Source organism: Platichthys flesus, chromosome 16 (genome assembly GCF_949316205.1).
Source record: "Platichthys flesus chromosome 16, fPlaFle2.1, whole genome shotgun sequence".
NCBI lineage: Eukaryota > Metazoa > Chordata > Actinopteri > Pleuronectiformes > Pleuronectidae > Platichthys > Platichthys flesus.
In genome coordinates this window covers 9911864-9926006 of record NC_084960.1, presented here as the reverse complement: position 1 = coordinate 9926006, position 14143 = coordinate 9911864, and the positions used below count along the sequence as shown (strand labels likewise).

General features: G+C 47.8%; 1 protein-coding gene across 1 annotated transcript; it reads right to left on the bottom strand.

Annotated features, from left to right (window-relative positions):
• Positions 1 to 819: 819 nt before the first annotated feature.
• On the bottom strand, positions 820 to 12161 carry cdc42ep4a (CDC42 effector protein (Rho GTPase binding) 4a). The gene is made up of 2 exons (XM_062408639.1): positions 11855 to 12161; positions 820 to 2439 (listed from the first exon to the last, which is right to left on the bottom strand). The coding sequence occupies exon 2, from the start codon at positions 2295 to 2297 to the stop codon at positions 1230 to 1232; it is 1068 nt and encodes a 355-aa protein (XP_062264623.1). The 5' UTR covers positions 2298 to 2439; positions 11855 to 12161; the 3' UTR covers positions 820 to 1229.
• Between the last annotated feature and the right edge of the window lie 1982 nt (positions 12162 to 14143).

The window sequence follows — 14143 nt, the reverse complement described above, 5'->3', positions numbered from 1 at the left end:
TAAAGGCACCCCCGGGTTTAAAAGAGGATTATAATCTTTGACGCAATTCAGTTGAACCGCTGCAGTCTCTCAGATGTATTCAAAAAAACAAGGAAGGAAGGAAGTGGTTTTTTCTGTGTCAGTTTGGCAGATTAGATCGAAAGGAAGCTCGTCAAGGCGCGCCAGTTCACGGAAATCTATGAGTAGAAGAGTGAAATAAAAAGGGTTTGTTCATTGACACGAGGCTGGAACAAAAAACGCCCAGCCCCTCTCCGGTGTGCCACACACGACTCCTTCACTCCCCCAGTTTCATGTGTGGAAACATCATCCTTTACGGTTAAATCAGGCTGATGTATCTCCAGAAGCTTCTACGGCCCCGTGTTCTTTAATTTACACCGAGTCTGTGTCTGTGTGGCGCTCATCACTGAATTTAAAAACAGAAGAGAATTCGGGGTTTGGGCTCTGTGGTCTCGTGTTGCAGCAGGAAATGGCAGCGTGGCGAGGACCCTGATGCTACATAAGGGAGAAAACTGAGCGGATCAGTGGCACTTTAGCATGATGTCTGTCTTAAGATGAAAGAGGCTCCAGGCAGGACTTCAGAGACACGGCCCATTGTTTTACCGTGACAAGGCACCCACCAGTGGTCCTGTGTTGACAGAGACCTTCTGTTCGGCTCGGGCCTCATGATGTCCCACAGTCAGAGAGAGAAAACACACAAACAACAACAACAACAGCAGAGAGGCAGAGCGAGCGAGCGAGAGAGAGAGAGAGAAATAGAAAAGCACATGTGACACGTCAAGTGTGAAAAGAGAGAGCGCGTGTGAACCGAGCTTTAGTGTTTTTCTTTACAAAAAAAAAAAAAAAAAAAGTTAGTTTCCATCCTGTTCCTCCCAGCGCACGGCTGGAATGTTCCCTGTTCATAAAAAGAAGAAAATAAAGCGGCTGCTCTTCCATGTCACTTCTCTGAGTGTTCAGCAGGGAGAGATGGATTGACACACAGTGGAGGGTGAGGCTCTCTCCGACAGACGGAGTTTGGCCCATCCTCCAGGAGCAGGCACAGCCCTCACAGACGAACACAGCAAGCCTCCCGTGTCACAAATTCCCATTCCCCGGTCCCAGTCCCACAGCAGACGACCACGGTGTCTTCCAAGTGTAAATCCACTCCGTCAAGAGAACTTGCTAGTTCCACACAACCCCCCCCCCCCCCTCCAAGAGCTCTGTGCTACTTTTTTTCCGTCAGCTTTGAGATCTCACACGCGGATCTCGTCATCTTCGTCCTCCAGGAACGAGGAGAAGTTGCTCTCCTCCTCTGGGGGGGCGCTGAAGGTGGCGCTGTCGGTGTCTCCTGCGTAGGTCTGACTGTGTGGCTTCTCATCCAGGGCAGCCGAGCCGGAGCTGGACACGGAGCAGCTGTCTAGATGCTGCAAGTGTTTGGGCCTCGTCTCGGGGGTGTACTGCGGCGGGGTGTAGGGCCCTCCGTCCTCAGGCTGCCTGTCAATGGCCCTGGGCGGGTGCACGGAGCGCTGCAGCTCGGCCTCCACCTCCGCCTCCACCTCCATCTCCATCTGCTCCTCTGTATCCTCGTCCTGCCCCTTCTCCATGCTGTCCTCGTCCTCGCCGTGCGTGCTGAGGGGCGGTGACGCACGGCCCTCGCTGCTCTTGCCCTCCTCGTAGCCCAGGTCGTCTTCCTCCTTTTCCATCACCCCCAGGATGTCGCCGAGCATGGAGGGCCCGAGGTCCACGTGGAAGGACATCACCGACACGGCGTGCTTCATGCCTCCCCCGCAGTGATAGGAGCTCTCCGGAAGCTCAGTCAGCTCGCCAAAGTCCCTCTCCTCCAGTTCCAGGAAGTGAGTGGCTGCGGCCGCCGCCCCCCCGCCCCCCACCTCGCCATGCTGCTGCCTGAACGGAGACGAGGACAGGCTCTTCGCCCCCATGACGTCGCCTCGGCCCTCGTCGTTGAGGAAGGGCAGAGACATGGCGTTCTTCACGTAGGTCGGCGACCCGCCCGGGAGCACCAGGCCGCCGTCGCCGTGCTGATCCACTCTGGTCACCGACTGGGAGCGTTTGCTGCTCCTGAAGGTGCGAGACAGGAGGCCGGGTCGGGGGGAGCGGGGGAAGGACGTGGTGTCGGGCGGAGGTTCCCCCGAGCGGGTGCTGAGGAAGGAGGTGTCTCCGAAGGCATCGCCACTGCGGCCCACGTGCATAGTGTGGCGGAAGTCGCCCAGCGGAGCACTGATCATCTCCCGGGTCAGGTCCATGCGCGAGCGGCGCTTGGTCTGGGAGGAGCCAGACACGAGCTGTTTCAAGATGGGCATGGCGCCGGTTTAGGTTTTGCCCGAAGAGGTAAGAAAAAAAGAGTCAGTCAGCCGATGAGGAGCTTCCAGACCTTGAATGTGGAGCTGGTTGGAGACCTTGGAGGGAATATTGATGCTCCTTAAATTCAGTCAGCCTGGGAACCTGAAAAGATGGAAAGAAATACAATAAATTATACACAAACCAATTCAACATTATACACATTTAAAAAGAGATCAATCCCTTAAACTAAATTAAAGAGGCGATATAAATTGCATCGACACTGAAAAACAGAGATCCAGCCAGACAGAAAGCAAAATGGAGGTTCACATTACGTTGCACAGAATGTTTCCATTCAACTGTTTTTAATGCCGTCGAGTAAATAAAAACATTTCTACGAATTTCAAACCTTCCACTAATTACAAGCGCCGAAGCCCATCAATTATGCATCTCCATAATGATAAGCAACACTCTTCAAACATCGGTGTGGCGACCTCTGGGGGAAGACAACAAAATAAAAGATGGAGCACCACAGGATTATGTTTCAAAATGGCATTATAACGGAGAGAAAAACACCGACCACAGACCGACACGTCACGCAGCGTCTGACAGACAAACTTATCATCCAGTCGCTCAAACGCATGTGGGATTCTAACTGGAGCCACGAGAAATGACAGAGGCTATACCCCCCCCCCCCCCCCCCCCCCCAGCCATCGCTTTCACTCAGACATCAGAGTTTAAGCACCAAGAGGTTTTGAGAGCGAACGGCTGATAGAAAAAACACGTCCGCAGCAGCCCAGGCCCCAGACAGAGGAAACCGCCAAGCTCACTTCCTTCAGGTGCTGCACTGGAGGACCGGGGGGGCAGGGTCTCTCATTAGCGATCAAACGTATAAAAACACGCATGAAGAAAAGAACACTGCCCCGGTGGTCTGCAGACTGAACAGCAAGCAGTTTCTGCAGACGGGCATCAAAAAACACATGCACCCCCGACTTGTGGCTGGAAATCTCTCTATGGGTTCACGTGAGCGGGTTCCCGAAAGCAAAGCGCTTACCTCGGCCGTTTTTTTTAAGCGAGCGCCTCTCTGGCTTGCACACAGCGCCGCCTCCCCCGTTTACTCATCTCAACACGGGGAGATCATCGGAAAACAGTCGGCGGCTTAACCCCTGACTCCTGGATTTCTCATGCAGGCGAGCCTTCAAACGAGATTTAAGTCCGAGTTGTTTTGGGTAGAAGTGCCGTCGGGGGATTTCTCCTCTTTAATGTTTTTTTAGTTCACCCGACGTCGTTCATCTGCTGCTGCTGCCCCCCCCCCCCGTCCTCTCTTTGCCAGCTGAGCCGCTGCACTCCTCTTCCTGTTTCGGGCCCTCACCTGCTTTGGTGTCCATGGAAACACTCCTCCTGCAAGCGAGCAGCGGCGCTTCCTGTCGAGGGGCCGCAGAAAAGCTCCGGGGCTCCGTACCAGCGTGCAGCACATGGCCTCCTTCTGTGTGGGTCTGCAGCTCAGACTAATACTCGCTTTTGAATCTGATGTTTTCACTAACCACCCATCCGTGCTGTGGGTATGTTTTTTCTATTGCCTCGACATGGAAAGAAGTCAAAATATACATGTGTTCCGACGGGGGACATGGAGCGATCTGTGTCGAGAGAAGCGTATAGGCTGCGTGTAAACCTGCAGCTTTACGTAAACCGAGGCCTGAGTCGACGAGATGTGAAAAACTTTCCGTGAACTCATAAATTTGTTTTTGTGCCAACACACACAAACAAGGTCACTTTTTTCACAGACACATGTTTGTTATTGAAGCTGCATGCTCTGATTTGTTTTTTTGGGGAAATAATGAGGAGGAAATAATTCACACCCAGCCCCCCCCCCCCCGAAAAAAAAATAAGAGAAGCAGCAAAAATGATGAGTGGTTGCTTCTGGGTGGTATAAACAGACAGGGGGGGAAAACAACTCGCAGATGAAACGGGGAGAGATGGTAAAATCCCCGTCTCCATCTCCTTCATCTCAGCGCCCCCCCCCCCCCCCCCCAGGCCAGGATCAAGCTGAGAAGCTCAATGGCATGACCATCTCAGGGACGCAGACATTTGATACAGACTACACCAGGCAGGCGGTTCTAAATCAGACGAATCTAAACCAGACCCCGGGAACTCTGCAGAATCAAAACCTGATTTAGTATAGCCCTTTTGTATTTATAGCTTTGTGTGGCTTTGCATTAGAGCACGTGTGTGTGTGTGTGTGTGTGTCTGTGAATACGCGCATGTGTGTATGGCGAAAAAGGGCCTTAGAAGGCAGCAGTAAGCGTGGGAACTGCGGGGTCACCACGGGGAGGGGAGTGACTTTATAAACAGACTTCCTCAACACTCCGGGTCAGGCTGCTGCAGAGATCACTGGAGACACAGAACGTGGGACAGAATCCGACGCATCTGCCTCGTTTCACTTTGACAGCGAAACCAGAACAGCTTGTGATAAGCTGACACATGCTGGACGTGTGTGACCCGCAGAGCAGCAGCCCCGTAAGTGATTGGAGTGTTTGGAAGATGAATGACCAGCTTCAAATTTGGATGAGGCGCACGCAAGATCCCATTCATTTCCAAAATGTGTGAGAAAATTATTTTCCAGCCAAGTGTTTAAACTATTCTATGGGAAAATGCAATGCAGGCTCTGTTTATAGATTGCAAAAACTCTATCAATTTAAATACCTAGGCTGGGTCCATGGAGGGTTCTAAATCTGTTTAAACATCATATGGTTATAGCCACGACTCTGTGGGAAAAAAAATACACACCCAGGTCTTCGGAGGGAAAAAGCACACAAATAACAGAGAGGCAGCAAACGGAAACGGGTTATTTTACTCTGACTGAACTGCACGGGTGAAGAAATAAAAAAAAATAAAAAAAAGGAGGCAGCCATTATACATCAGACAGTAAACTGACTCTGTTCACCTGGGAGAGGTTCGAGTCTCAGAGGAAATGCTGCAGTCATTTCTTGAACGCCGAGTACAGATACATCAGAGGAAGTGAGCGCTCAGCGTCTCCGAGATAAAACACACACACACACACACACACACACACACACACACACACACACACACACACACACACACACACACACACACACACACACACACACACACACACACACACACACACACACACACACACACACACACACACACACACACACACACACACACACACACACACACACACACACACACACACACACACACACACACACACACACACACACACACACACACACTTCAACATCACAGAGAAGTATTGACCCCCTTCTGATGATTTGTGTTTAGAATGAATACAACTTCTCACTTCTTGTCAATACTCACACAATAGGCCAGACAACAATAATACACAAGAGCTCACTCAAACACACACGTACACGGCGAATGGTCCATTTCCCTAATTGAGTATTGATGCGCCGTCTTTGTGCTTAATTCATCCAGTGTGTATTCCACTGTCTGGGAGAGGGGGGGTGCTGCTGCTGCTGCTGCTGCTGCTGCTGCCCTGGTGGTGGTGGGGGGGGTTGTCTGTCAGCCTCATTTGAAGCCAGTGACCTGGACGGACAAGCGAATAACCCTGAGGGGGAAATGACATTCGGGAGTGGGAGGTCCCTCAGGATGGAGGCTCCCAAATGTGTGTTAAGAAAGCAGCAATAAAATTGTCGTTTCCCTGCGTCTCGCTGACATCTCGACCTAAAGATGAGTCTAGACCACTTCATTCCACTGGCAAGTAAAAACTGAGGTTTATTACCACATCTAAGTGCAATACCAGGTATACTGTTCAGTAACAAGCCAACGCACACACACACACACACACACACACGTGTTCCAGTAATTAAGCAGACAAATGGCGTCTAATAGATAGCTATCTGCCACGCAACTCAGTTAGCAGGCCTGAGTATCTGGTTTAGGAAGGAGCAGCCCTAGGACGACCAGTGGAAATCACATTATCTCTCAATCACACAGACGGGGAACAAAATGCATCAGGCGGATGTTGCCCTCTGAGATAACTGCAGCAATGAGAAAACACACCGGTCTAATGAGAATTTACAAATAAAGCCCCCAGAGGCTCTACATAAAAAAGCCAGATTTAGCTGTTGTTTAAATGGCCCATTCGGGGCCCTCTAAATGGGCACTGCCATTTGCTTGTAGTTTTATGGAGTCGGGATCAAGTTGTTGACCTGCAGTGTTTCTTGGACTTCTCTCTCTCTCTTCACACCACCAAGCCGTTTCTCCACCGTGCAGTTCCAGGATTAAAGTGTAAATCCGCCGCGGTCTGAAGAGCGAGACAAATCCAAAAATCTGTTAAATTCAGAAAACGATGAGGAAACGTCGCCCGCGGCAAAAGACTTAACCGTGTTTGCTGACCGGCTCCTGCTCCCATGGACCCTGACCAGAGTGTGTTAGAGACCAACTTTAATTCATACCACTGTGAAGACCTAGAGTTGCAATGATCTGTCGAATGGCAGAATTATTAATAGTCAATATTTATAATTAGAGACAGATTCACCTCGTCCTGATTCTAATACCTGAATTTAGATACGTGCTAATACTGGAGCTAATTTTTCTTTATTGACATCATCGTTATGAGCAGGTTTATGATAGCAAACAATATAAAATATATATATATATATATATTATTCCAAATATATTTATGAAATGTAGGAACTGCAGGCTTCACACAATCCTTGAGATGCAGCACAAGAGAGCAAATTACTAAGACACCTGCTTTAATGTTTTGAAAAGCGAGAACTTTTCCATACGAGTAAATAAAAATCAATTGTAAAAAGTTAATTGGGACAACTGGATCTTTGTGGGAAATTAATAGCCAATTCCCGCTATAAAAATGTGTTCATGGGATTAACATGTCATTAGAATTCATAAACACATCAGATTATTGACTAAGGACTGATAATAAGTTTTAAATGGTAAATAGAAGTTTTGGGTTGGATTTGGAAAGTAGGTTTGATAAAAAAATATGAGTCATTTCAGCCCTATCTATATGGACACAACCAAGAATAATGTGTTTAGGTAGACTGAGAAATACACACAGGTTTTAAGTATATTTTTAAACACAGACAAACGAGAACTCGCATTATCAGGGTGTTGGCCGTCCCCACTCATCCCTGGCACGCTGGTGTGAGGCGGTCTGTTATGCTAATATCACACTTTACCCAGCAGGACATTCTGCTTAGCACAGATCAAAGCACAGCAGAGTTTTAGAGCTTTCCTGCGAATAAGAGTCCCTGTTGGTTTTTTTGTTTTTTTTCAGTTGGCATTCACATCACTGACTTATCACCGAGATCCGTGAGGGGAATATATTCGGTAAGCTGCTTGGACTGGAGGAACAAACTTACAAAAAATCCGCAGTGTTTAAAAATAGCCTCCACTGAACTGGTAAATAAGTATACAAGTCCATACGTCTGCTGGTGTTGTATAATCAGCGTGGATTGGCCGGTGCAAACCTGAACTCATCGTATAATCATTGACGTGCTGACTATGAAACTCAGACAGAAAAGGTGAGCGACACAGAGCGGAGCCGTCGGCCAATGACAGAGGTTCCCGGCAGAGAAACAGGCCCGCAGCCGGTGGTGTCAACGTGTAGCAGCTGACCTCTGACACCCGAGAGGAGATGACTTGTCTCTTTCACATTTGCAGCCGACACAGCCTGCAGACATGACCCTCCGTCTCTTTCTCTGCGTTTTCTGCTCACACAAAGGCGACAGCTTTGATTACAGACACACACAGGGAGTGACGGACAAGGGCGCTACACACCAAGTTGTCTGTGCGCTGAACAAGACACGTTCAGGGTTCGGACAATGCCTACTTATTACAGATATTGTAATAAGAAGGCAGATATTGGCACCAGTGTGACATCAGGTTTACTTAAGAGGGTCGCTTAGGGGCTGGAGGCAATCCCAGCTCGCATTGGTTGAGAGGAGGGGAACTACCTGGACAGGTCGTCAGCCCATCAACAACACCAGCATACAGAGGCAAACCAACATTCACACATAATTGGAGGCTCCCATCTACATAACCCCAGTCAGCATGTCTTTTGGACTGCGACAGGAGGTCAGAGTACAGGGAGTAAACCAATAGGGAGAGAACATGCAAACTCCACACAGAAACGTTCCCTCACCAAACCGGGATTCAAAGCAACCCTCTTTCTGTGACAGAAAGGCGACAGCGCTAACCACTGCACTGCCCTATGCATGCCAGAAATGAATGATTTCTGTAATAGGACATGGCTGAAACCTGATATCGCTCTCATTATCCAGCCGGACACGAAAGGTCAGCAACAAGCTCCGGGTCATTAATAATCGTCCCTGTCCCCACAAAGATGTCAGAGGATTCTTAAGTGGTGCATGTGCTCTAGGGCGGCTAGAATATGATTATTATTGAGGTATGTGACCGACACCAATAACCTCAACTCAACAGTTTGCCAACTCTTTTCCAGAAGTGCATATTTCATGTGCCAGTGTGTGACAGGGAAATGTGTGGGCGTGTCCGGGGGTCTCCGCAGGAAGGGCTGGGGAGAGAACGAGGCAGCGAACCCTCCCATCTCTCCGGAAATCTCTCAGCCTGCCCTTCCTGGCCACACATCATGTAAACAAAGCCCCCCCCCCCCCCCCCCCCATCAGGCTATGTTACTGAGGGGCTAAGCTAACAAACACAGCTCATATCGCCATCAACACTCAGTTTGAATAACCCCACAGGGTCCGGGACAGAGCTTGGACTGTTCAACAGCAGCTCTGAATGCAATGCACCTCAGGCTGAGTCAATTATTTTAGAGGCTGAATCTCCTCCAGAGCAGGTATCTGATGAGTCACCACCGATGACGGCTCTGGCCTCAGGCCCAGGTGTCTGTGTTGTCACCAAGGTGAGTCTTCAGAGGTGCAGAAAAAAGGAGCGAGCTTAGTTTTTTTTTTTTTTTTTTAAGAACTCAAGTGAAAACTTGTGCTCTCGCTGGAAGGAATGCAGGGGAAATTATGGGACCCGGAGAATCTTGCTTTAAAGTGCGAGAGTGCCATAATTATAGGGTCAAGGGAGCATAAAAAAGCAACAACATTCACAGGATGGAGGGAAGCCGAACAAGCAGCTATCAAACAGCGAAGGGCTTTTTGTCAAAGATTTGATTTCTCTTGGAAAGCCGGAGAGCACTCGACGTCTTTGTGGACGATTCAGGACAAAGTGAGGCAATCTACAGTGTCACTTAAGTGGATAATCATTTTACTCAGTGTCAATTCTCCTTCAGAATTTAGGATCCAATTATTGGATTAATGGAAATAAAACTGCAGGGGAAAAAAATAACAACTCGAAAAAAAATCTCTGTATTGTTGTTTAGTTTAAAATAACAACCCCCCCTGCTGCGGCTGTCTATTGCCACAGTGACATCAGCCTCATACAATATTTACAACTGGTGACAAGGAAACAGGATGGAGGAAAAAACTGAATAAACATTTCCTGGGACCCAGAGTACCAACCCCAGCACACTGGGTCACAATGCATGCTGGACAACGACAGAAAACAATGCCTCCAAACAAAAGAACCAGGAACAAACACGGCCATTCACACACTGACACATGAGACGCCCTTAGAATTTGATGTTGGCACAACAAGGTCATAAAAAAAAGGTAGGTAGCAGTGTACAGCGTTTACACTTTATGCCACAATGTCAAACTACATCTAAGCAGGAAGTTAATAATCCACCCAGCTGGATTTATCAGTTGTAGGCCTTAGGTAGGATCTCAGGGGAAATGACAACAACCCTACAGGTTACTTAAACTACACATCAGTCAAAAGACCGGTGTTGTAGTCTATAATAATCCAGCAGTTCACTATCACAGTGCTCAAACCGTTTATATTGGTATTTCCTGGAATGTGAAGGGGCTGGACAGGACACACACACACTGCCTCAAATGAACGCACAAACTCCAGACATGTTCAAACTCGGGTGCAGGGCCGTACACTCGCTGGCCACAAATAACACAGTTTATGGAATTGCACTTCAGCACCACCACCGAGGGATTTCCGAGATTCCGATTATCTCCAACATGCGAAAGTCAGGCGCAGAAAACTTGTTCACTTTTGGTTTTGAAAAGAACAATCAGAGCAGGTTGGGTTTCCTGGGCTGCCAGCCAGCTGAGGCGGTCTACAATGTGCTGTGCCCAATAACAGAGTGCTTGGCACAGTGTCCGACACCGCACAAACCAAGACTAACTTTCACCCTCGGGCACTAAACACATGTCTCCGGCAGGCAATTAGATGCTCGGTAATTTAGGAAACAAGAGGAAAAGTAGAGGGAACAGAACCTGTGTGGGCTGGTTTGAAAAGAATGTGTCGCCTGTTCAAAAGGAGGCATTTCACAGGCACTTCTGGGAAAAAGTAAACAGCCTATAAGCCTATAACACAGGAAATATTGGCAACGAGGCACGGCTGTTTGCTGTGTCGTCGACTCACATCCATCATAGAGGCCCGGCGGAGGGAGTTGACATCACATCGGGGGGAAAACTGTTTACTTTGGTTAAGAGGGGTCCAATGTCATATTTAAACCTATAGGGGAACAGAGAAATCCACCTCACAAGCAGAGACCTGTGATAACTTTATCTCCTCAAACAACTGCATGGGAGCTCTTATCAGGACGGGGGTGATGGAGCGATGGCCGACGGACCTGAGGCCCATCACCTTATTGTTCCAGTCAGTGAGCTCCTCTGATGGCACAGTGACACGACCGCTGACATGCAAACTGGAGAGGGCGGCCAGGGCGGTGGTGTGGGTAATGAGGTGGACAAACAAACAAGGCAGGTGTGCAGTGCATGCTGGGGAAAAAGTGTGTAGTGTGAGTTTTTTTTTTTGTTTAGTCATCTGATCTGAATTCAGAGGCAGCATCTGGCCCAGTTTTCTTTTTTTGCATATTCCTTTCACTTCCTGTGTTGACTCACTCTGAGGTAAGCTTGCACACACGTTTAAGTCAGATTTGCAAACATTTGCAAGCCAAGCATTTCCCCATTTGCGACACATTCAGCCCATATGTCATCAAACACGTGTGTGGCCTAATTTGGAATATTTTGCTCACCTTCTGACCTCAAATAAGAAAAGCTAAGTGATGCAGAACAACACGAACACTTTGGATGAATTTGATCCACAGCATCACTCAAATAATCACAAGAACATGAATAATCCCACATGGTTTCAAAGGGTGTGTGAACCAAACAACACGATTCTCTCGAACGCTATTTCCTCAACAAAGAAACACCTTGAAAACAGGAACACGCATGTCCATTTGACGGCTCTTAAATCACTGCTGTGTTTACAACCCGCTGGAGCTTCGATCTCATTACAATAAAGCTGTGCTCCGGGGTGGGTCACTGGCAGGAGAACAATAAGTAGCCAGGCCACAAAAGCGTCCGCTGGCCGTGCGCACCGTGCGCTCCGCTGAATGGAGCAGCGTCAAGGAGCCGCATGCAACGCACATATAACAGCACATATAACAACACATATAACCCCACTGGAGAAGATCCATTGGGAGAACACACGGGAGAAACGTGCACACACTTACCGAGCATCCCATTCATAAAAGCCGGGTGCTGCTGCTGCGCTTCTAGGCCCCCAGCAGGTTGACGATGGGGGCGCGTGCATGGAAAAGGGGAGATGTAGACAACAACAAAAACACACGCTCGGATGAAAACGTGCGCGTCCAAACGAAAGCTGCCCCACAAACGTTTCCCCCTGTTTTTTCTTTCTGTAGAAATATTATGATAGCTTCCACCGCATCCTCACGAGCGGTGCTGCTGCTCCGGAGCGCAATAACTCAACACACCACAATGGGGATGATGCCTCCTGCCCGGGTGGTGCGCGTGAACACGCCTCCTCGACGCGCCTCCTTAAAGACACAGGCTGCCAGCGTGGGGGCCCTCGCACTGGCTCCGCGTGGTGTCCCTCAGCGGAGGAGGAGGGTTCAGTGTCATGTACACTGAGGGGGAGAAAGCCAGGGAAGCGAGTCACTCTACAAACCACCAGTACCAGTGGGTTACGGTGTCTCACTGTTAAATATTTAATCCAATAAAACGGAATCCACCAAAACACATTCACCCACCCCTCCCCAGAAATGAAAATTTCTGGGGAGGGGTGGGTGAAGTGTCTGAGTCCATGAAACACGTTTGGAGTTTCAGGGGTAAACAGTGATGAAGCCAAATCTGGTAACTGGTGACTTCATCTTCAACCGCAAAAAAACAACAGAATAAAAACCCACAACATGCCTCCATTCTGCTCCTGTGGGGTCATCCGAGTGTCAGGAAGCTCCAACATCCAAATTCGCCTCGAAACTGTGTCGTTCACATCATGTTTTTGTGTATGATTTATACCACCATTACCTCAAATACACAAATACACAAAAACACTTAAACAATCAACATTTAATTTCATTAATGATATTGGCCTGAATCCCAATGTTGTGTTTATACGACTCCCCTTTCTCCCTTCTTCATTAGGATAATAGAAATGTCTTTGGCTGATGACGAAGAAGTAAGACGTGCTTTTGTGAAAAGAATCACAAAGCAAAGGGAGAAATATTCCACTAATATAGCATGTGGAAAACATTTTGTACGACTTAACTACACCTGTAACTGTATCTTTCTTTGCAAAAAAGTAAAAAATAGTAAGTTTCTCATTAGAGTTTTCATCAACATTTTTATTGAACAAAGACTACTGGACGGACCACCAAACTTGGTAGAAGGATGCAGTTTATCAGGGGGCAGATCCAGGAATATTTTTTGACTCTTTATCTTTACAAGACACTGATCTATAAGATAATTGTTTGTAAATCCTGATCTAAAATTAAACTATATTTATGGGGTTAGTATCAAAGAGTGAAAATCTTGATATAGAGGATTTAAAGGGGTTAAATTGGCACGCAGGCTTTAATACTTTAAGTTGGGCTAGAACATGTATAACTAAAATGGGGATATAGGGCTTGTTTTATGTAAATAAATAAACCCTCTGAAAAGCTAAATGTCTGAAAGCTTTCATGGATTTCACTCTGTCTGCAAACACTCAATACTGGTGACCATTTGTTTGACCATGTGTATTCCACGTCGATCAGCTGACCTCGGCCAGCGACCGGCCATTAGAACCTTTTGCAATGGAAATGAGAGGGAAGCAGCCGAGTCACAGCCCGAGGCCGTGCACGCTCAAGGAAAAGGAATGTGTGAACAGCTGATCGTTATCAAAGGGCAAAGGTCACCCTCCTGCAGTACCTGCAGCGAAGGACCATTCACGTTTGTCCTTCACAGACAAACAGTTCATCTGCACAAAGCTATTCTTGACAAACTCTGGTAATTCATAATATTTGGGAGCGATATGAACCGAGTGTCCATCACACACACTCAAAAGGAATTTATTTTTTTCTCCCTCTGGCGATGTTCCCAGTTGGATCTGTCCCACCAGCGGATGGGAGAGCAGGATTCTTTATGGTGAGAATTTGACTGCAGTGGCCTTTTGTCCAGGCTCAAGCTGCGTTACGTCAATCCCAAATGTATCAGTTCTACCACTCTCCTCTAAACTGACTCACACTTTGAATCTCTGTCCAACCATGTTAGTAAAATCTGGGAGAGGTATTGGTCAATGGACTCTGATCACTGCACTGAGCTACTAAGCTACTCATCTGCGTTTACAGCATGTGCACCTCGTCTTTGTTCAGATCTGTTCCTCTGGACCCGATCATGAAAGTTTAAAATGCAAGTAAAGATGAACTTCTTCACCGACCAGTCAAGAGATACAATTCAAAACAAAATAACACAATCGCACCTTTCTTGAATAACGTGTGGATGAATTCCCGTAAAGTCATGTA

What these genes read in the sequence shown, in the direction of transcription:
- cdc42ep4a (XM_062408639.1), bottom strand. Translation starts at nt 2,297, where the DNA reads ATGCCCATCTTGAAACAGCTCGTGTCTGGCTCCTCCCAGACCAAGCGC.